The sequence below is a fragment of the Ursus arctos genome, unplaced genomic scaffold, assembly GCF_023065955.2.
Source record: "Ursus arctos isolate Adak ecotype North America unplaced genomic scaffold, UrsArc2.0 scaffold_17, whole genome shotgun sequence".
In the NCBI taxonomy this organism is placed as follows: Eukaryota; Metazoa; Chordata; class Mammalia; order Carnivora; family Ursidae; genus Ursus; species Ursus arctos.
Genome location: NW_026622841.1, coordinates 2,850,891 through 2,875,115, shown reverse-complemented (window position 1 = coordinate 2,875,115; position 24,225 = coordinate 2,850,891). Strand labels below are relative to the sequence as shown.

General features: G+C 49.5%; 1 protein-coding gene across 7 annotated transcripts in view; it reads right to left on the bottom strand.

Moving 5' to 3' along the window:
• The window catches only part of ZNF516 (zinc finger protein 516), a 196,983-nt gene that overhangs the window by 139,415 nt on the left and 33,343 nt on the right, over positions 1 to 24,225 (bottom strand). For all 7 annotated transcript variants that reach the window (XM_044383092.3, XM_048218441.2, XM_044383093.3 and 4 more), the window contains exon 2: positions 6,303 to 8,238. In XM_044383092.3, coding sequence (XP_044239027.2) covers positions 6,303 to 8,061 — 1,759 coding nt within the window. In that variant the 5' untranslated portion in view covers positions 8,062 to 8,238. The remainder of the gene's footprint in view (positions 1 to 6,302; positions 8,239 to 24,225) is intronic.

Here is a 24,225-nt window from a genome sequence, read left to right as displayed (position 1 = left end):
TTTGCTGGCAGAGGACGCCCGCCGAGCGCTCGCCACAAGCAGGCTCCTGTGCAACAGGTGCTCGGCCCCGGCAGGATGCGGCTGGACAGTGTACACCTGACCCCGCCCTCAGAGCCAGCCTCCGTGCAGACAGGGGATCCAGAGCCCCACATGGGGTCCAGGCCATCCTGTACCTTGAGGGATGAGGACAGGGACCCTTTCCTAGGCTGTAAACTGGACACTGAGGCCCCTGGCTCAGGTCTCCCTCTAGGACCAACAAGAGATGTGTCCACAGGATGCCGACCACATGCCACGCACCAGAGGAGTGTGGCAACGACAGCCCCTGGGACGTGGCATCGCAGCCTGATGCAGCCGCCAGGGGACCGGATGCTCGTGGAGCTCAAGAGCGGACAGCACACTGGTCCTCAGTGCAAAAGCTGACTTGCTACCTGGCATGTGCCAACCGTGCTGCCCTCCACGACACACACCGTACAGCTTCCAGCAAACTATAACACTTCCTTGTATCCCGGTTCCTGCCCTCATAAAATGGGGACAGACGAAACACCTCTGCTCCCTTCCAGCTCTAAAATCCTGTGATCCTGTCGTGTATCAGAAACTAAGAAAGAGAGAGCAAGTGTGCGAGTGATGCCAGCACCCGAACATTTGCATGGTGTTTGCCGTACACCCCGTGTATGTATATCCCGTATGTGTCTCTCAGTGAAAGGAAGAAAACCCCAGAGTCGCATTTCCAGAGTCTGACGCCTTTCACGCTATAATAAATTCATTCTGGGAGGTCAGAGAATGCGGCATTCTGCTCAAGCAAATATTAGCATGCGTGCCATGCATAAATACCATTGTTTGAAGAATCGAAATACAAGAAAACATACTTAAAAGACACTCTTCTCATTGTAATTCAATCGTCCTCGGATAATTCAGAAAGCGCAGCAAGGCGCTGGGGTGCCGCGGGAACGGTCCCCCTCGCAGGTGTATGTGTTTCCAGCGCAGACGCACGGTGGTTTCTGGTTGCTAAGACGCAGGCTAAAACCACAGGGCGTTCTGCTGTCAACTGCCAAGTACATCTGAACAGCTTTCTTAAAGACCTTCACTGCATTTTCATACTAAATAAGACATTAATAGGAGGGTTTCCAACTCTGAGATGCCTCAGTATTCAGTGTGGTGTAAAACCATGACGACATGGCCTCCCCTCACATGCGGCTGGATGTGCTGGGCATTCTAGGGCTCTCTCCCGGAACCTGGAACAGACCTGCTCTTCCGTCATCTCCAGCGCTAGGGAGACGGGAACTATCTGGCACTGGTGGAAACGACCTCAGGAGAAGCCGCGTGGGGCCTGGCATCGGCCACACGGCAGAGAGCATCTTCTATTTACGGCCCGGCACCTGACACCAACGTCGGGGTGCACCACGGGGCCCCTCCAGGGCGGCCTTCAGTCTGTGTGGACGTTTATTAGATATCGCTGACAGGGACCAACAGGTTGCCAGAGCAACGGAGAAACTGGACAAAACGAGCCTGAGCAAACTGCCCGGTGACTCAAGAGCTGGCCCTGTTATCAGGTCCCCGAGCTCATCTGAGGCAGAGGCCCCCGACCAGCCCGGGCCCCCTCGGAAGGACCACCTGCTACACTCCAACCAGCAAGGCTTTGGTGCTTGGACAGAAGTGTCCCCAGGTGTGCCTGCTCTCCATCCCCCAGGCAAGCCACATCCTGTCACCTCCTGTCTGCACGTGTGGCTCCGGTCCCACCCTACTGACCCTCTCCCCACCCTTATCCACAACCCGCTGTAGTGCTGGATCAGCTTAGCCTCCGGGCGGGCCGATGCTGAAGGCCCTCCCACTCACTCCAGCCGTGTGGCGACCAGAACCGCGTGGGGCTGCAGCACAGGTCCCAGCTTCGCCGCTCGGGACACACATCTCGAGCGGATTTGGGCAGAAGCGCCATGAGGACACAGCATTCTGGAAGAGCTCCTTCTGCTCTATGCTAAAGCAAACTCTAAAGTCAGTAATAATAACAGCTTCCCGTCCCAGCAGGCCCAGCCGCCACTGCCACGCCCCTCCCAGCACACCCCTACGTTCCACATCGACCTCTGTGAGCTAGGTTCACCCGAAACCCTGTTACAACAGGTGGACGTCTGAGAACATGGTCTTCCTGGGCCGTTCCAATGACTCTCAGTGCTCTAATACACAGAAAGAACGGCTGTTGGACCTTTGCGCCAGCTGCCCGGCCACGGTGGGCCCTCCTCACCCGCCCTGGCACAGCCGCGGTCGCCGCTGTCTCAAGGCATGTGCTCAGCCACCATTTCATGGTTAAGAGGCGGGGGATCTTTCTTCCATTATGAGGGAAAGAAGATGAGCCCTGATGTGCTAGACTGTCGGCCTGGAGGGGGCGACGAGCAGAGAGAGCCAGGCCAACAGGGGCTTTCTGAACGAAGTCCGCTTCTTCCTCCAATTGTCTTTCCACTCCCTGGTGATATTGCTCCGTTCTGGAAACTCTCCTTAATTCTTCAAACTGCATATAATATTGTGGCACCTGTTCTTAGGACCTGCCCCTCTGTCAGGTTGGGCAGGTCCGATAGCCTGTGGGTCAGAAACAAACATTGGCGATTTCACAGGACTTCATCCAAAAACTTGAGGTTTTACTATCAGTTAAGTTGCACTGAGTATCCGAAGATGTAGAGAGGCAGGCTCCACAGAACACAGATTTGATGTAAGAGCAGAGTTGAGAACAACGAGCAATGGTCAAAACCTACGTAGTCACGTGCAGAAACGATATGCAGATATGCAAATGGTGGGAATGGCGTCCTCGGCGTTTTGCCAGAAGGCAGGTGGACACAACTGTGATGGCCCGAGACAAGGCAGGCCACCCAAAGGTCTTCTCACAACGGCACGGGTTGTGAACCCGCCTCTTCAAGACATGCTCACCAGGGGTCCATCATGCCTCAATCTCCCACGAGCTTTCTCAGCAGAATCCTGCTTCGGCTTATTTACTTGTGAAATAACACTCCCTTGTCCTCGTGATGACCTCGAAGGGCCCTGACTCTGCTTTCTGTTTGGAAGTGCTCGTTTCTGTAAACTTGAATTGCATGCCCTTTCAATGCTCCTCTCTTCTCTAATTAAAAGGATTCATTTTTTCGTGAGCTCCAAAAGTGCACTTTCTCGCTCAGGGCTACGTCACTTTCTCAGTGGAGGACGGAAATCTATCTCAGTAACATATTTTTTACTTGATTGACTTTTATTCACAAGCTTGCTCTTCTACCAGTTTTGGTCAGTAAGGAGGGCTGCTGGGACCCAGTTTTCCGAGGAAGTAAAGGGAATATGACAGAGCTTTCCAAACAACCACATGGCAATACTCAACAGACAAAGAAATGTTTCATTAAAAAAAAAAGTTTGTTTTAATTAATCTGATAATGCAAAGTTTCTCTAGAGCCAAAAGCAGCATTCAAATCCATTCCTGGATGTCAAAAAATCTTTGGGTAAAATTATGGCACAAGGGGGACTTACTAAGAAAAGTCACAAAGAAGTCTAACTTCACCTTTGCTCCCACCAGAAGCCAGATTCATTCTTACAGGACCTACTGTGGTACTTTGTTCTCAATCTGCACATACTCCCTCCATCAGTCTTAGCCAGCCATCCCATCAAAGCTCTGTAAGAATTTTAAGTTGCCTATATGTACAAAGACGTAATTCATCTTCTAGTAATAGCAGAGGCACACTGCAGATCAAAACAGAGGATTCAAATACTCATTTGCTTTTCCCAAGTCCTCAGCCAAACCCTGCAAAGGGGAGCGTCTGTGAGTTTCACATGCATGTAATGCACAGCTCACTCCTTAAAGAACATCTAGGGAGGCAGGGGTTTATTGCCCACGCTGGACCATTAAAGGCCTGCTGAGCTTGGGAAGTCTGTAGTTTGAGAAGCAAAGATTCTGCCCTTCAGACTCACAAAAGGTACCCATGCAGACCCACAATGTTCTTCAACACTTTATGCCACTGTCATGACATAAATTTCTTCTTCTGGTCTCTCAGTGAACTACAATATTCTGTTGATTGTACTGTCAACTTGTTGACCTCCACTAGGATACGTGAACTTGTTACAGAAACATCTGATGTATCAAGTTTCTCAAAAAAAACAGACCACATATAGAAAATACACATAATCTCATTAGGAGGTAAATGATAATCTCAAATTTAATGAATTTGAGATGGAAAAAAGTAAATTCCAATGTATAGTGAAAATCATTTGATCTTTCCAACATTTTCAAAGCACTACTGAATTAGAGTATTAATCATCTGACTGCAATCACAAGAGCTCTTCCAAATATTAAAAATATTGGGGCGCCTGGGTGGCACAGCAGTTAAGCACCTGCCTTCAGCTCAGGGCGTGATCCTGGCGTTGTGGGATCGAGCCCCACGTCAGGCTCCTCTGCTATGAGCCTGCTTCTTCCTCTCCCACTCCCCCTGCTTGTGTTCCCTCTCTCGCTGGCTGTCTCTGTCTCTGTCTAATAAATAAATAAAATCTTTAAAATATATATATATTTATCTTCAAAAAAAAAAAAGATTTAGTTCTAACCTAATATTTTATCCAATGTGCTCCAAAAACAGTCACAGTATTATTGGAATGTCATCAGTAAAATCTATAATTATCAAAACTTTTTCAAGAGAAAAACCAAGACTTAACCTTCAAAAATGCCAACCCAAGGTCACAGTTGGGTTCACCAGGTTTTACAACGACAAACTGTTACAGGAATCTTAGGCTCAGAGAAGGAGCACTGCATTTTCAGAGAGTAGCATGTTCTCCTGCTCCTTCCCACAGGTTAATGAGTAAGAAATGAGATGGGAAACAACACGGGTCAGTGCGTAATGCATTACTGTGCATTTATCTATACGGATACTTACAAGGTGTGTGCACGGGGTCAGCACAGGCTTCTCTACAGGATTAGAGAAACAACTTTCTTCCACACTTTTACTGACTCAGTACCATTTGACCATAAGAGACTCTCATATAATGTACAGTATAAACTTATAATAAACTCTGTTCCAAAGAATTAGCTACACCCCTCATAAGGAAAAAGGGACACAGAATTGTGTTTTGTTTTGGAGGAATGCACTAGGGTCATTTTCCTCACTACAGAATATAAATAGCCCTGCTGAAGCTCTCGGGTTTCTACACACCTGGCCTTTCAGGTAAAAGCAACATCCATGAACGAGTTTCCAGGGAGAAGAGAAAAACAGTCCCAGTGATGCAGGAAAGTTATAAGCTCTGTCCCTGGAACATCATCTTCTACTAAAAAAAATTATCCAAAACAAAAAATAATGAATAAAATATCAGAATGCTTAAGACTTATAAAAAGTAGGAAAATGATGAAAACAAAGTCGGCCGAGCATCTTTAAATATTTACATAGCTGCTATTTGGAAAGTCATCTGTTCCAATGAGCCGTCTCTAAACCCACAGGGTTTCTTGAATCCGAGGAGATTAATTATAACTGCACACCGATTTGAAGTTACTCTTTTACTCGGCTGTCTGGTGCACAGGAGAAGAGCAGAAGCGACTGTCAGTGCGCATGCGTGCGCACACCGCCTGGTGAGGGAACAGGCCCTAGGACTGCGGAGAAAGAGGGCACGCCTTGGACGTGTCCCATCACCTGTTCTTTGCTCAGAAATGACTGATGCCCCAGAGAAACCATTAATTCCACAGGCCAAAGGTGTTAATTAACGCAAACACATCCGGGCAAATCAGCAAGAAGGGTGCCTTAAGTGGAGCTGACAGGCACCTATGTCTGCACCCACCAGCCTGAGCTCTAAGTGTATACTGGCTACCTAATACCGGGGTGTGGGCCCATGTGGGTGCAAGGCTACCTGGGCCAGGGATACCTGGGCAAAGGCTACCCAGGCATAGGGTTACCCGGGTGCAGGGTCTACCTGGGTCTGGGACTGCTGGGTCTGGGAAACCAGGCCTCCAGGGTGCAGGGCTGAGACAGGACTACCTGGGCCCGGGGCCACCTCCCTGCCAGTCTACTGGGCCTGGACCTCCTGGGCTGAGGGCTACGGGGTCAGAGGGTCACCTGAGCCTGGACTATCTAGGCACCTGTCACCTGGGCACTGGACGTCCCTGGGTTCAGGGATACGTTGGGAAGGGCTACCCCGGCAGCACAGAGGGGCTACCCAGCCTGGGTACATGGGATCTGGGATATCTGGACATGGGACCACTTGGTTGCGGGGCTACCGAGCCAGGACTACCTGGGCACGGGTCACCCAGGTACAGAGCTCCTGGGCCCTCACTCTCTGAACCCAGCTGCCCAGGCGCACACGCTCACCTGGTGCAGGGTCGGCCGCACCGTCCTCTCCGCTCTCATCCGCAGCCTCGTCGGCCAGGCCCGAGCCCGGGGAGTCGGCGGGGGCACCGCAGGCCGAGCCCGGGCTGCTGGGCTGGGAGGCCGAGTCGCCTTCGCTGAGCGAGCCGCAGCGCGCACGAGGCGCGCGTTCCCCGGGGACGTGGCGGTCTCGGCGCGCGCGGCGGTGCACCCGGGAGTGCAGCACCATCTGGTGGTAGGTGCGGAAGATCTTGCCGCACTCGAAGCACTCGGAGGACTTGCCATGGCCAGCGGGGGCGGCAGCGCGGCGGCTGGGGCGCGCGGCTGGCCTGGGGTCCAGGGGCCCGGGCATAGGGTCCCCGGGCGCACCCGCCCGCTTGCGCGGGGGCCCCTGCGCACCAGGCTCCGGCTCGCGCTTGCGCTTCTCCTGGCTCACCAGGATGTACTCGCGCCGCTCCTTGTCGAAGGCCACGTCCCCGGCCAGTGCCTCGTCCCACGCCCCGTACTTGAGGTACTCGGCCGGCTCGGCCACCTTGCCCCGCGTGGCCAGCTGCCAGGCCTGGTAGCTGTTGACCGGGTCCAGCTCGGCCACGCGCCGCCCCGCCTGCCCGTGGGCAGGCGCGCTGGCCACCGCAGGCCGCAGGTTGAGGCACTGAAGGAAGAGCTGCTGGGAGTCCGGGGGGCCGCCCTGCACCGCGCCCTCCCCTGCCGGGGCCCGCGTCCGGCCGGCCTCCACCCTGCGGTGGATGGCGTTGTGCGCGTTCAAGCTGTCCAGGTTTGTAAACAGGTTCCCGCACTTGGTGCAGACTTCGTAGAGGGACAGGCCAGCCACGATCACCTCCTCCTGCACCACGTTGTTGATGGTGGCGATGGGGTCCAGCTCGCTCTTGGGCTTGTTCTTGCTCCCAGTCTTGGGGCCGTGCGCCTTCATGTGGTTTTTGAGGAACCACGGCTCTTTGAATCTTCGGCCACAGATGTGGCAGCCGTGGTCGAAGGAGCCTCTGTGCTTCTTCATGTGAGCCTTCAGGAACCAGGTCTGGCTGAAGGCCTGGCCGCACACCTCGCAGGGGAACTCCCCAGGGGTCAGCTCGGGCTTGCCGTTCTCCGCGTAGGGCTCGGCCCCGCTGGGCACCTGCGCGGTGATGTGGTCCTTCTCGATGTGGCTCAGCAGGGACTCCTCCCTCAGCGTCATGTAGCTGCACAGCCGGCAGCGGAACGGCTTGTGGGCCTGGTGCACGTGCAGCTCCAGCTCCTTCTTACGCTCGAACTGGCACTTGCAGAAGGAGCACTGGGCTGCGGCCTTGCCCTCCTCTGGGGCACAGGCAGCCCCCGCGGCCTCCTTCTTGCTGCTCCTCAGCAGGATCTTGCTGTTGTCCACCTGGGTGGCTCCGTTGAGGATCTTGTTGCAGGCGGACGTGCTCTTGGTGGGGCTGGTACAGCCATCCAGGCCCTCGGACACGCGCGTCTCACCAGCCTCCGGCTCGTGGCCCTGGATCAGAGTGCCCGTGCGGTGGCTACGAATGTGGATCTTCAGGTTGCCCTTCTGGGAAGCCCTGTGGTCACAGTAGGGACACTTGTAGGGCTTCTCCCCTGTGTGCTTGCGCATGTGCTGGGACAGGGAGCTCTGGAAGGGGAAGCTCTTGCCACAGATGCAGCAGCTATGGCTCATGGCCTTGTCTCCGTCCACCTCGGGGCTCCTGCTGGCCCTGGTGGGGCTCGGGCCCCTTCTCAGCTCCACCTCGGCCTCTCGGTTGCGATCCATCTCCAGGACCAGGGCTCCCCGGCCAGGGGGGGCACGGCTTTCTGTCACACAGGCCTGCCAGACAACGTCTTATCTCTCCATCTTCAGACGAGGCTTCTGCTTCCCAGCGGCAGAGACGCACCTGCCAGGACAGCCCGCATCTCCTACCTGGAAAGCATAGCAGAAGGCAGGGAGTACCTGAAACAGAAAAGACACGGAGATCTTAGGAACGAGGTTTCCCACATCAACAGGGACCCAGTAACCCCCACGGGGAGTGACGGGCACACTCCTGAAAATCAGCAAGCCACCAAATCAAAGGGGACACCAACACAAATCCAGATAGATGCACAAGCAGCTCCTTTCTTCTAAAGACCAATAAGGAAACAATTACTGATAACTGTGCGCTAAATCATTAAAACAAGTAAACTGTACGTGATCGTATGCTAGAATAATTTTTCTCAAAGATACCAAATCTTTAAGGAGAGACGGAGGTGAGTGAAGCTGTGGGAGTGTAAGAAACACAGGCCACAGACCAAGGAGAGCATGTGCGGATGATGAACAAGGAGAAAGGAGCAGGGACACGGTGGCAAGGGACACAGCAGCATAGCTCGTGCCCAGGACAAGTGAGCCGCGAAGGCAGCCGACCAGCGTACTGCTGTGTTCAGATGTTAGGGAAACAAGTCTTCAGCGATGAGCACAGGTGGTTTACCCGGAGATCGTGCAAGGTCTACGCCTGGAACCGGGTGCTAGGGACCTGATGGCCAGCACGGCGGCCCCAAATGACACCAGCGCTAGGTGCATAGGGCCATGGAACCACTGCCTCTTAGAAAAGCCCCAACCCTTTGGCCCCTTCCCATTCCCATCCCGTCCTTTTTCTCCTGCACAGCACCTCAGCCCAACCCCCAAAGGGCACCCTAGGCTCTGGCTGTAAGGCTAAGTCCCAGTCCCAGTGCAGAATATCCTCTGGACACCAGGCGCCGTGCAATCACCCCCCACCCTTCTCCACAGGTCACATTCCCACGGTGCCTTCCCAGAGAAGCTGGGTATGCCTCTCCGTGGTGACAGCAGGTGTCACAGTGTGCATCACTGTCCATGCTCACACCCATCCCACCTTCCAGAGAATGAGGGCAGGCCCTGTCGGAGCCACTCCTCCAGGTGTCTAGCTGTTTCCAGCACCCTGTGCACAGGCAAAGACAAACCAGACAAGGAAGGTGCCCAGCGCCCTGCCTGGCACACAGCGGGCAACCACCCACGCGTCAGGAAAGGCAACCGGGACGCCTATAAGCCACCAAATGGGCCCAAGACGATACACACCAAAAAGCAATTATCTGCAGTAAAAACAGGAATTTCCATCTGACTTGTGATAAGTAGAATAAACAAAACACTGAACCAATTATAGAAAGGATGGGAGAGAGATAGAGCACCTTTCAGAATAGTATTCTGATGGGTCAGAAAGGGAGACAGGGTGGCATCACAGCTCCCCTGGGACATGGGCTGTTTATCCCCCTTACCTCTAAGCAGAAGTAATTGAGACAGGATTCTGAGGGTCTCCCTATGGGGGTGGGGGGGGGGGAGGGAGGCACCCAGATGGGCAGATTTTCTTTAAAAATAGCCATGACATATATAAAGGAAGCCATGTTTTTATAAACTCACCACCTCATACACACGAGGAACCCAGATTATAAAATTTACAAAACATGAAGAAGCTGCAGGTTTCTGGTTTGGAACCAATGTACTAATACACATTTTTTTGCTCACAAATGAAAGGTTCTCTCCCAAAAGGCCCTGGGCAGCGACTCCTTGTCTGCTCTGGGGTGTCCAGCCCGACATGTCTTTACCAGAGCAGACACAGAAGAGGGTACTGACAATAGGACAGAATGAACGGGAACCTGTCCACCAGGAAGGATTCTGAGCGCGGGCACTCCCTGTCCTCCACTTCGCGGCGGGGTGCGGAAGCCATCCGATAGACGCCCTCTGGACAGACAACACCCCTCCTGCTTTCTCCTCCCACAGGTCCTTAGAAGAAATCTTACTTAGTCGAAATCCTATTTAAAATTATGTATTCTGAAACATCTTTTGATAAAGCCCCATGCTAGCGGGTTTCCCAGGCACCTAAAGAAAGCAGTGCGGTCAGAGCAGCCAAGTCTGGAAAGAGGCAGGAAGCAGAACAGCACACAGGTAACCTTTACTCTCGACGCTAACAGGTACACAGAGCTCCTCCTGCCAAGAGAGAGCCCCCAAAAATCAACAACTCCAAAAACCCACATAAATAAAAACTCCCCGTAAAACTGGACAAATGAGGTTAACAAGAACACCTCTTAATGATAATTTAAGCTAATCAAAATAATCTTTCCAAGCTGTTTTGGTCTTGGCACAAGTTTGGGATGGTTTATATGTTGTCTATTACTATGGGTTATATGGCAAATGATTTGCATGCATCCCCTTCTATCCCAGGACTTATTTCATCCCCTTAAAATGTTGACTGTGAAATACTATACAAAAGTACACACGCGACATACTACTCATATTTAGGCCAAGGACCTAATCTGGGTATAAAGATCTTAGAAGCTTAAAGAAACATACAGAAATAATTTCATGGAGAAAAAACACAGGAAACTGGTGGCTCTCAAGTAATTTCACAGACTCCACCAGACCTTGCAGCTGGTCGACGAAGAATATTCAGGTCAGACAGTTCTCCAATTCAAAGGGTTCAAACAGCCACAAATCAGCCACACAGACAAGGTCACGGAGGACTAGTGCTCAACCAGTTAAGGGTCCCAAGAGGCAACTCACAAACGCACCTGGAAATGAAGGTGGACTCTTCGAGTGAGAAGACTTGTTCCAATCATTACCAGTGCCTGCTCTGTGGCCGGTCTATCCCCTCCTTCTTTGCTACCACGTGTTCAGCACCCCCAGGCACCCTCAAAGTCAAATGCTTCCCAAGCTGCGGGGCAGCTCCAAGGATGTGGTGTGGCAGGTCGGGGGTCTCCACCCCAGCGCCAGCACGGAATGATGCACTGCAGACCCCAGGAGCCCCGGGCCCCCACTAACTAGCCAGGTGGCTCTCAGGGACCCTCACAGCCCAGGCTCCTCTCCTCATCTCTCAGGACCCAAGAGTCAGGGAAGCCCCTGCCGAGCCCCTCCTTAGAGCATCCCTGATCCCTGCACCCGTCCGTACCCAGTAATCACCTGCCCGGTCTGGCCTCGCGTGTAGCACCAGACGGCGACCTGCCCTGCAGCCCACGGCCCTGGTGAGCGGCGGGGGGGGGGGGGGGGGGGGGGGGGGAGCAGGTGTGCCTGCAGCCCTGGCCACCACAGCGGAGGCAGCCGGAAGCGGCACAGGTGGTCCCGGGTCACCAGAGCATCAGGCAGCTAGGCTGCTGGTCCGACAGGATGAGACTGCACTTCCCTCTCTTTCCAGGGGGGTCCTCAGTCGTCTGCACACTGAACGCGGCTGCCATCTTTGCTGACTGAGAAACCCACGTTTCTCCTCACAGCATGGACTCATGAAGTGGCCGATCCCCCCGCACCCCTGACCCCAGGCCTGGCCTGGCCACCTCCCCTCGAGGACCCAAACACCAGAGAATACAGTTTTCTTCCTCAGGCTTCCTCCAAAACCAGCTGAACAGATTTACCCAAAGCCAACAGGGCCTGCGATTTCCAGGAGGATTCTCAAGTGAGGACGTGAACAGCGCCCCTGCCATCAGCAAAACAAGTCCTTCTTTCTCTTTTGTTTCCCACTTCTTCTCTGCCCACCCCCGTCTTTCAAAACTAAGCCCTGCTGTAAATCCCGGCGAGAGCTGCACGGGGCACAGTTTTAAAGAACTTAAAGATATTACCAAGGGGAAAATACATCAATGTAGAAATGGAAAAAATGCTGTAACAGTAGTAACTGTTTAAGCCCCAAACACCATTGTCTTAAGGAAATCATAACATCAACAAAACTGGCTCCACTTGAAAAAGTTCCACCAAGTGGCCCCCTTCATGACGGCCACGGTCCACTAACGAAGTTTCTTGGGAACCTTGAAAAACCCACAGACAGAAACTGATGCCCAGCCACTGGCCCTCCTTCATCAGCGGCCCAATCAACAGATCTTTGCAATATTCTTTTTAGCTGCAGGCAAAAACTGCTATTTAAGACAGGGTCATCACTTCTTTTCCAAAAAAGCACAAGAATGCTGTCATCAGAGCTCTCAACTTACAAATGCACCACAGGCAGCCGCCCCAGTTGGGGGCTTGCAGGACGGAGCTGCCATCAGCCCTCCAGCACCACTGGCTTTGCGACAGCCTTTAAAAAACAACAGCCCACCAGCGTCCCCGAGCCTGGAGGGTCTCAGATGGTTTCCCCACATTTACCTCGGTCCCCAGTGGGGAGCATGTCACGCGTGGACACCACCGTGGGACAAAGCGTCAGACTGCTCTGTTCTGACCAGCTATGCTTTCATCCTGAGCTGCCTCTGACTCTCCCAGACAAGCACATACCGCATGGGATTTGCTGTTCCAACTTTTCCTACAATAACACATGAACCTAAAGATAACTAGTGTTATAAAATGTGTGAATAAGTGTTAGCTCTTCATGCAGACCGGAGGGAGTCGTGTGCCAGCAGCAGGAATAAGAAGAGGGGAGGGCGTGGAAGGGACAGCAAACACACGTTATGTGCTTTAGCTGACACAGGACAGCATACCACCCCACGGACATACGTGCACCACGGCCCCATCTGAACACGGTTTGCCCATGATGAGCCAGTTTTTGTCACTGTATCACAAACTTTTTCCAAGGCTGTAATTGGGAACTTGCCAGACAAGACCATAATTTTAATTGTTTATGCATAAAAATGGCTTGCTGATTAGGGTTTTAAAAAAGATTTCCAATGGATCGCTCACTGTGTGCGTGTGTTTCTCTAGAGAGAACAGTTTGAAGTTACTCTTTAAAAATGGCTTCTATGTTTTCTGAGATGTCATTTTGTAAAAGGTAATTTAATCAGGCTTATAAAAAATTGGTAAAGGTAAAATTTTTTTAAGAAAATAAAACTGTACACTCATAACATAAAAAATGCATTATAGAGAAGATGGGGAAGGGTTTAAGAGGCAATATGTAAAAGCTGTGAAAATAAAATATGCAGCTAAACTTTAAAATGCAATCATGGGAACACAGAAATAAATAAACCACTAGGGTCTAAACAGACAGATGCAGGGCCGCTGCCATACCTTTCAGACTCTCTGCGCCTGCACGGAGCTCACTGGATTGGGATAAATGTACTCTGCGGGTGACTGTTCCAACTCATAAATCACTGCTGTAGGTGGGGATCCGGGCACCGCGTCTCTGACCTCATATAAAGCAGGAAAGTCACTTCCGGAACCATGCCCTGGTGACTTGCTGAAGCAGCTCCTGCCCTCCAGTCACTCCCACAGGAGCAAGCTCTGCACACCTAACATCCAGGACGGACAGCCAGACAGCCGGACAGCCAGACAGTGGGACCACCAGACAGCTGGATAGCAGGACAGCGGGACAGCGGGACAGAGGGACAGCAGGACAGCCAGACAGCGGGACAGCCAGACGGGAAAGCACAGCCAAAGCATCTAGAAGAACCCACGTGCACCCCTGCATCTCTGGCAGGCAGAGCACCTCACAGTCAGCCCCACGAGTCTGACTGAACACCAGTTTCACCCCCGTCCCTGAGAGCCAACAGGGCACCAGGCCGCTTACAGGAACCTAACGACTCAAAGATAAGAAACAGGCTTAGGCTCCAGAAACCCAGAAGTCAGAACGGGAAACATGTCAACACACAGAAAACAATGTGCTAGCAGCGGACCAGCAGGGCAGGTAGACATTTCCAGAAGCACAGGGAGGATGTGATGACCTGCATTGACAAGGGCTGGCTCGGTGTTCCGGGGAAGTCGAGGCTCCGTCGGGAATGCAGGGATGCAGCAGAACTCTTGCCGTTAGCGCGACTCCCCTGGGCAGGAACCCAGAACAAATCCCGCTGGTCTCACCCTCGGCTCTCCCCTCCTTCTCACCAACACCCAGCAACACCCCCGGCACCCCAAGCCGAAGTGCACATTCCAGATGCAGATGTGGGCCGGCCTGAGACTTCCACCCTTTACAGCCTCCATGCCCTGAAGATGAGGCCCAAACTCCCTGGCGGGACTTACCAGGGCCTGAGCCCCCATGCTGCTGCATGCGTGTCCCCCAGGCCCCACTATGACCGTGTGCTCTGCTCCACACCCAGGCAGATGCAGGCTCACTATTACCTCCGGGCCTCACACACGCAGTTCCCACCCCTCCTACACACATGACATCTTACCTGACCACTGGTAGCCGTGTGACTTGGTTGGGGCCTTCCCCAGCTCTCTGGATGGCCCTGGTCCTATCCTAGCTCACATCTGGACTGCTTCTTTACCTGGTCACTTGTGTGTTAGAGGACAAGCTTTCTCCCCACTGAGTCCCCTGTGCTGGCACAGAGCCAAGCACACTTTGGGCATCACAGTGCTGTGAGAGGTGGTCTAGTCCATAAGCTTCCAGATCAGACTACCCAAGATCAAAACCCAGTTCTGCCACTCACTCAGATCAGCTGTGTGACCATCTTAACCTCTGTTTCCCAGCCATTTTCATTTTTAAATGTAAATGATAGTAATGAAAACAACATTATAATAATTCTGTGAGGTTTAAATTAGTGCATTCTACGTACAATGTTTAACACACAGAAAATGGTTAACATGTTACATGTTATTATTAATAACTGCTGAATAAGTAAATGAAAGGTCAGTGCAAAGATACCTACTCACTGAGACGGATAGTATTTGGTTTAATAAATTCAAAAGGACAAAATAATAGACGCTTAGGAAACTAAAGTGGAGATCACTAGTCACCCCTATGTATTCAGTGGGCTCTCACAGGTCCACCACAGAAGGTTGTTTAATACAACCATAAAGCTTCCACCAGCTACCGCCATCCACAACAGACATGCTCAGACTCATTCTAGCTCCCAAACTCTTCATAAAAACTAAACGTTAATATAGACTAAACATTAAATACTATTTGAGAACTGCTATTTCGTTAGGTTGGTAATACAGGAGAACAGTCTTGGTTTTTGGAAATGTTGATGAAATACTTTGGGGATGGTTTACAAAAAAGAGAAAGGCAAATATATTAAAATGTTAACAACCGCAGGACCTAGATAGCAGGTGCAGGTATATTTACTTGTCTGATACCAAAACCAGACAAGGATATCACAGAAAGAAAAAAATTACAAGCCAGTATCCTTGATGATCAGAGATCCAAAAACCTTCATCAAAATATTAGCAAACTGAATTCAATAATACGTTAAAAGGTGCATATACCATGATCAGGTGGGACTGATTCCAGGGATGCGAGGGTGGTTCACTATGCAAGAACTGGTTAGTGTGATACCCTACACTGATAAAGTGAAGGATAAAAATCACATGATTGTCTCAGTAGATGCAAAAAGAGCATTTCGCAAATTTCAACATCCATTTATAATAAAAACTCAACAAAGCAGGTATGGAAAGAACATATTTCAACATAATAAAGGCCATATATGGTAAACCCACAACCAACATCAAACTCAATGGGGAAAAGTTAAGTGCTTCTCTCCTAAGATCAGGAACAAGACAAAGATGTCCATTCTCACCACCTTTATTCAACCTAGTACTAGAAGTCCTAGCTAGAGCAATAAGGCAAGAAAAAGGAAAAGAAGTCATCCAAATCAGAAAGGAAGAAATAAAACTGTCACTATTTGCAGATGACATGATGTTATGTGCAGAAAATCCCAAACACTCATCAAAGAACTATTAGAATAAAGAAATTCAGTAGAGTTGAAGGATACAAAATCAACGTACAGAAATCTGTGGCACTCTATATATTAATAACAAACTATCAGAAAGATAAATTAAGAAAGCAATCCCAGGGGCACCTGGGTGGCCCAGTTGGTTGGGGGGCTAACTCTTCATTTTGGCTCAGGTCATGGTCTCATGGGTCATGAGATCAAGCCCCACATCAGGCTCCACACTCAGCAGGGAGTCCGCTTAAGATCCTCTCCCTCTGCCCCTCCCCCATTTGTGCATGTGCACGCATGCACTCAAATAAATAAATCTTTTAAAAAAGAAAAAGAAAGGAATCCCATTTATAATTGCATCAAAAAGAATAAAATACCTAGGAATAAACTGAATCAAGAAGATGAAAGACCCGTACACTGAAAATTACAAATGTTTAGACACAAATAAATTAAAAGATACCCTGTGCTCATGCATTACAAGAATATTGCTAAAACATCCATATTACCCAAAGCAATCTACAGATTCAATGTAATCCCTATCAAAATTCCAATGGCATTTTTCATAAACTAAAACAAGTAACTCTAAAATCTGTATGACGTCCAAAAGACCCCACATAGCCAAAGCAACCCTAAGAAAGAAGAACAAAGATGGAGGCATCACGTTCCCTGATTTCAAACTATACTACAAAGCTACAGTAAATCAAAACAGTATGCTATTGGCATAAAAACAGACACACTGGTCAATGGAACAGAACTGAGAGCCTAATAATAAACCCACGTGTATATGGACCATTAATTCACAGCAAAGGAGCCAAGAACATACAATGGTGAAAGCAGTGTCTTCAATAAATGATGTTGGGGAAACCGGATAGCCACATGTAAGGGCAGGCAACCAGCCTGCTATAGTACCATACACAAAAATTAACTCAAAATGTATTAAAGACTTGAATGTAAGACTTGAAACCATAAAACTCCCAGAACAACACATGGGTGGGAAGCTCTGTGACACTGGTCTTAGCAATGTGTTTGACTCTGACTCCAAAGGCAAGGGAAACAAAAGCAAAAATAAACAAATGGGACTACATCAAACTAAGCTTCTGCACAGTGAAGGAAACCAAAATCAAAACAAAAAAGCAACTGACTAAGAGAAGATATTTGCAAATCCTATATCTAATAAGGGGTTAATATCCAAAATATATAAAGAGCTTCTACAACTCTACAATTAAAAAAACAAACAACCAGATTAAAAAATGGCAAGAGGATATTTAAAAAAAAAAAAAAAAAAATGGGAAGAGGATTTGAAGAAGCATTTTTTCCAAAGACATACAGATGGTAAACAGGTACAGGAAAAGGTGCTCAACATCACTAATTATTAGGAAATTATAAATCAAAACCACAATGAGATATTACCTCACACCTGTTAGAATGGCAATTATCAAACAGACAAGAAATAACAAGTGTTGGTGGGAATGTAAAACAGTATGGAGATTCCTCAAAAAATTAAGAACAGAACCACGATATGACCCACCTATTCCACTTTCTGGGTGTTTACGTAAAGAAAACAAAAACACTAATTCAAAAAGATACCTGCACCCTCCATGTTCATGCAGCATTATTGACAGTAATCAAGACATGGAAGCAACCTCAGTGTCTCCTGAGGGATGAGTGGATAAAGAGGACGTGGTATGTATACACATACACACAATGGAATACTACGCGGCCATCAAGAGGAATGGAATCTTGCCGTACGCGATAGCACAGACGGACCTGGAGGGCACTGGGCCAAGTGAAATAAGTCAGACAGATGAAGATGAATACGGGATGATTCCACTCATCTGCGGGATCTGGAGAAAAGAAAACAATATGAAGACAAACTCATAGACACAGATCAGTGGTTGCTCCAGGGAAGCGGGTAAGTGAAATTGGGGGGGGTGGGGTCACTGTATACAGACAGACGGTGACTAGTCTTCTGGTAGCAATCATGGCGTAGTGTATACAAACGTCATATTATAATGTTGTACACCTTATGCTTGCACAATGTTATGTACCAATCGCACCTCATAAAAAAATTAGAATGCTGGAATATTAGTCAAAAATAAGTGAATAAAAATAAATTAATGTAAATAAAACATCTAAACATTATTTTTTAATGTTAGTTGCTGAATCTAGATGGTGAGTGTATGTATGTTTATTATTCTTCCAATTTTTTATGGATTTTGGGAGTTTTTCACAAAAGAACCTTTAAAAAAATAACTCCCACTTGCCATCCCGTAAGGAACACAATTGAAACAGCAGCTCTGTGGAAGCCTGGTGGGCTCTTCCCCCTCCCCCTACCCCCTAGTCCCCTCCCCTCCCCCCACCCATCCCCCTCTCCAGGCCTGGAGGAAGGTCAGAAGGCTCCAAGGAATGCAGTTTGAGAACATTATCTTTTGTTAATTCTAGTATTCAAAGTTTAAAAAAAAGAAGAAAGAAAAATCATCCAAATAATAAACTGTTCAAATGAAAAGCAGTATTTTTAGAGACTGCTCGCGATGCTTTAGAGGCTTGCTCAGCGACACTCAGGAATCCACCCAAAGCTCGGGCACAGCCTCCCTGCAGACAGCATGGTAGCTTTGTCCAGCGATGAACCAGCCCCAGCTACTTCCTGGGGCTCACGGTGACCCGGTCCACCCTCTCAAGGCAAAAAAAAAAAACAAAAACGGTCATGCAGTTGAGGTTTCTTTCCCACATTTTAAACAATCATTTTCTAACCAGTTAAATGTGGCACTGCCAGGGGAAAAAGGTAACATATCCTGCATTTTTAAACAGTAAGCATATCTCTGAATCTACAGGAAATCTTGCCATTTTCTGCTCTGTGAAGTAAATCAACACAAGGCAGAGGCCGAATGATTTTGTGCTGATTTCCCCAAAACTATCAAAGATAATTCTATCAACATCTTATCCTGCACAAGGAATCCAGAGGCTAATTTTTAAGTGACCTCTAATATTTTGAGTAAATTGCCTAACAAAACAACTCTGCAAGCTTCTTTAAACCCACCGAACCAGAGTGGGAGGCGGAACTGGGTCCGGGTCCGAGGGGCTGTGGGAAAGCCGGACGGGCGTTTCCTGCTCTGAGTGGAGAGTTTTCAGTTGAGGGAAGCAGAACCCCGAAGCTCCTATTTTTCAAAGAACTCTCTAGCTGGGTACTTTTTCAGTTCTGGATCATTAATTAACCATACCACGCTACCAAGAAGTAGGTTTGCTCTCCTCGGCGCGCCGTGGTCCCTCCTCCTGTCTCCCCGGTCACCTTCTGGGGGAGCCCCGGGCTTCCGGGAGGGAGGCCAGAGCAGCGGGGGGGGGGGCCAGCCCATGTGTGCCGCTCTGGTAACGGGAGAATTCCTGAAATCTGAAGAGCCAGTAAGGCCGGGAGGATGCCCTTACAAAGAAAACAGCTCTCTGCAGACAGAACGCTCGGGGTATTTACGGGAGTATTATGGCTCCAAAAGGCCAGTCATAAAATCAAAAGAATGAGCCTCCAGCCTGACCTGGCGTGCGCTTCTGAAGGCGTGTCCACGGAGCCGTGGGTGCTGCCCACAGCTACAGGGCATGCCCAGGAGCACAGGCCCCAGTGGGTGCTGGGCCGGGCTGCACAGTATACTGCCTGTCTGTTCCCCTGCAGACAATGAAATGGGCCCTACTCGTTACACTGTAGTATTATGGGCCATGAATTAAAATACATCATTAACATCCTGCACAGGCTTATCTACTGCTGAGACAAAAAGCCTATTCTTTGAACAAATGGGGAGAAATTCCATAACAACAATGAGGAGTTCCTCTCTGCACACACCAATCTGCCCCAGATTAACAATTCCAGGCTTATAGTCCCCAGCCGGTCCGAGCTGCGCCATGAACCGATGTATTCACTGCTGGGGAGTTAAGGACCGAGGCTGACAAGGCCTTGGGGCCGCCTCGCTCAGGCCAATCAATAATCCATTATGAGCAAACTACATTTCCACTCTAATAAGAAGAAATGAATAAAAGGCCCCCAGAATCAGTGGCATTCACAAGAAGCCCCAGCCCACCTCCCCCACGAGGGGAAGGAGGACACAAACCCACTATCCCAGGGCGTAGGGAACGCACAAGTGCCCACAGGCAACGCAGGCCCTATTTCCAAACGGCCAAGAACAATGTGCTGAGGCATTGCTGCCAAAGCACTCATTTTAAAGGTAAGTCTCAAATATGCTTTGTGCAGAACACAAAGTAGGAGAAAAAACCATCAAAGCAACAGTGACAAAATCCCACTTTCTCAAACAGAGGTTTCCTTTCAACTCTTCAGCACTCCCCCTCAAAACCAAGCAAGGGCCAACATATCAATATCAGCAGTGCCCAAATGTAACTAAGTGTCCCTGATAGGGTTTTACTGTGCAAACTCCACGATCTTCCGGAAGGCTCCGCTCATGGCAGAAACGCCAGCAGGACCGCAATGTGATTCTGCATGTAGGCTCCGGGTTATGAAGCTGTTTACCACAGTGTGTCACACACGCAAATAAATTCCTGGTCCCGGGAAAGAGAGATCCCATCTTCACCTCTAGAGAGAAGGTGGAAATAGAGCGATAACAACGGTATGCCGACAGATTTCCAAAAGAAAATATGAATTAACATCAGTATCAAAACTGCCCTTATGTCCTCTGACTAAAATAGAAAGACTGGTAAGACAAACCTGACCCTACAGGGGAACAAAAAAAAGCAGATGAATACACAATCTAATTATTGATTACATTCAGGAACGTCTAAGAATAGACGAGGAAGGATGTGGGAATTTTCCTTCCCCAGTCCCTAATAACAGATCCAGAAAAATCCAAAGTTGGTATGGAGGCTTTCATCCAGAAACATCCATGTGAAAACAAGCAGGGGCTGGAGGTTTTAATATCAAAAGCAAAGCAGCATCCATTTACTAGATTGTTTTCCTTTGCTCTCCAAATTTATTGCATCACTCTTGCTGGCCATTTACGGTTTCCAAGGCTTATCTTACGTAGTGACTTTATCAATCTATTTGTCCCTAAAAAAGTGAACTTCTCTAAACTCGGAGGGAAAAAAAAAAGAAAAAGGAAGAAGGAAAGAGGTGAAAAAAGAAAAGTTAACAGCAGCCAGAGCTTGCTCTGTAATGTTCTGCAGATAAATTTCCTGCTGGGGCCCACGGTCGGCCACAAAGAGTGGGGGTCTGGAGGTCCATCCAGCACGGTTCATGATCTAGTCAACGTTTCCATGAAGAGCCCATGTCCTCCAAACCGGGCCACTCAGTGACGTCTGCAGCCACCAGAGGCTGGTCAGCATTTTACAAAAAGAGAGCAAATCACTCGCTTCATTACGTGAACCACAAAAGCAGTCAAGTTTTTACTCCAACGTTTTTTCCAAGCTGCATTAAGAGGATGAGACCCTAGGTTTCGAATAATTCAGAAATACTAAAAACCTGAGCAATCCCAGAGAAAACCAAGACTCAAATTTCTAGTTTTAAAACAGACATGGAAGATCAGAAGGCTTTAGATAAACTGCAGGGAAAATCCCATTTACTAGTGGCTGATAAGTTTTTACTGAGCCTAAGCTCAAAAGTGTACAAACTATCACCAATTCAGTGCCTAATATAAATTTTTTTAAAGAAATTATCAACAGTGAAAACAAAATAATCCCGTCCAGAAACTCGCCATATTTTCTCGCCGTGTAACACTTCCTGGTCTCCTGGACGTACCTTTTTGAAATTTGTATTTGTTGATTGTAAAACATATTTTAACAGAAATTCATTTCTACAATAAAGCTTTTACTCCAAATAAACCAAGAACAAAGGACAGTATTTGCCCCTCAACCCATTGACAGTGACCTATTTTCCAGACTTTTACCTAAAACCAACATTTTTCTCCCCGTATAAGAACACAGGCTGCCATGAATACCTATCTAACATTACTGCTTTCCTCTGTGCTTTCTGTGAACGGCCTGGAAGCCTCCACCGTCAAATAAAGAACTTGCCCAAGGATACAAAGAGAGAGAATTGTGTGCGGTAAGCCATAAAACATTCTGTTAAAGATTACCTTCCGAGGTAGGACCGTTGAGCACAGAAGTCAGCCCCCAAAAATCCCCTCATTAAGAGCGCACGGGAAAAATAAAAACTTCAATGATCAATTTTACCGAATTCTAAGTAACTGCATACAAAACATTTTCTGTAAAGATACCCTGAATGGGGTTCATGTTGGTAGGACAGCTGAAAGGCATATCACGCAAGAAATTATTTAAGACTTAAGACTTTGTTGGCCCTTGTACAAACACCAATCAATACTTTACGAGGATCCAAATTAGAAAAGGACAAGTCTCGGGGCGCCTGGGTGGCACAGCGGTTAAGCCTCTGCCTTCGGCTCAGGGCGTGACCCTGGCGTTCTGGGATCGAGCCCCACATCGGGCTCCTCCGCTGGGAGCCTGCTTCTTCCTCTCCCACTCCCCCTGCTTGTGTTCCCTCTCTCGCTGGCTGTCTCTATCTCTGTCGAATAAATAAATAAAATCTTTAAAAAAAAAAAAAAGAAAGAAAGAAAAGGACAAGTCTCCCCCAAATGCGTTAGTAGCTAGAGCAAATACAGTATAACCAGTCTAAATTTTCCAGATCCATTACTGCCAATAACCACTGTAATATGACCTAGTTTATCCCTAACACACACAGCACCTTTGAGAGCAGCTGGGTATTTCAGCCTCTTAAGGAGAGTGATCTATCAGAGAATGTTTACAAAGAGCAATTCTTGACGAGAACATGATGTCACATCGCCCTAGGATTTATCCTGCATCGCTTGTCTAAAAATATATTTTCAAGCACACTTAATGACACATCCCTGCAAGTCCTGACTTTTGAAGATAAAAGACCATCTCTACCTTTCTTGCAAGGAACAAAAAAGGACAAACACGCAAAATCCCACTTTTAACTCCCCGGAAGAATGTTAGTGTGTTACACGGCTGCAGAAGTTGAGGAAACGCTGTCCGTGAAGTGACAGGAAACGATCGCGCAGAAATATGAGGACGGGATGTTTTCTAAGCCAAAACATCTTACCCAGCAACAGCTTTTGGGAAGAGCGCACGTCGAATACGACAGGGCAGGTGTGGGGATTTCAGAGCTCGCAGGCCCCAGGCCGCCCCCAGGCCCGGGGGAGGGGACATGCGGGACTGCGGGGGCACCTCTGCCCTCCATGCTTTCTTTAAGGAGCACGGCGCTGTCCCGTGGCGCTCAGGGACCACAGCCGTCACACCAGTTGCTGCAAATGGTGTCCAAGAACCAGAAGACCCGGACGTGGATTCAGGGCCCGCATGGACTCTGGCGCGGGGTCCCACAGAGCCTCACTGCACCCAGACCCAACATGGCGGCGGGCTGCGGCACCGGGACGGTGCTCGTCCCTCAGCACCGCCATCTCTCTCTCTCCAACCCCCACCAGCCGCCCGGGCACACAGCGACCAGCCACCAGCAAGCTCTCGATGCCTCCTCGCCCGCTCAGTGCAAGGCCCGCGAGCAGACGTGCCCCCACTGCTGGGGACAGACCAAGCGTCCAAAGGTCCGCATGGGCCCAGGCAGGGGGCGCAGCACATAGCTCGGTGCATGCGTGGCATGGGCGGGGGCGGGGGGCGCCAGGGCCTGGGGGCCTGCTCTGTGTTCTAGGGACCATGACATCCAAGCTGGGGCCACTGGTTCACAAAAATTACTCACAAGTTAGAGTTTACGGAGACAAACTCTAGAGACGCCTCTTCGGTGGCAGGGACAGTTACTCGTAAACTTACTGTTGGACCCGCACGCGACACCCACGTTAACGCAACTCTCGCACAGAGACGCCACCTTACACGCACCTGCTCTGTACAGGCCGGGTCTCTCGTGAGCACAGAGCTCTGTGGGAGAGAGAACAGTGGAACGTGTGTGGCTCACCCACCCAATTAACAAAGTACGGGAAAAATAAAGTACAATTGCTCGAAAGGGTGTTTCCAACTCAATTATCTGAATGAGCTCCAGGAATTCCATAACTTGATAGTTACGATTAATGACCAGAGGCCACCTCTACCTCCCCGTCTCCCTGACCCTAGAAGGGCCTCCTCCTGCCTGCTCGAGGAGGAAGGGCAGGGCCCATCCAGCTGAGATGCCGTGAAATGCACTCACCCTAAAAGCACACACTCTGTCCCTGCAGATAAAGACAGCGGGACTCCTCTCACAGGAAACAAGAGACACTCACTTTGGCTATGCTCCTTACCAGACTCCCTGGGCGGCTGACACTGGCCACGCACAACCGTTTCTGCCTTCCCAAACCCTGGGGGGTACAAGCACCCGCACCTCTTCAGGGAAACGTGGATGTTTGAGAAACGCAGGCCAACGAGTAAGTACAGTCAAGAGCTTCCT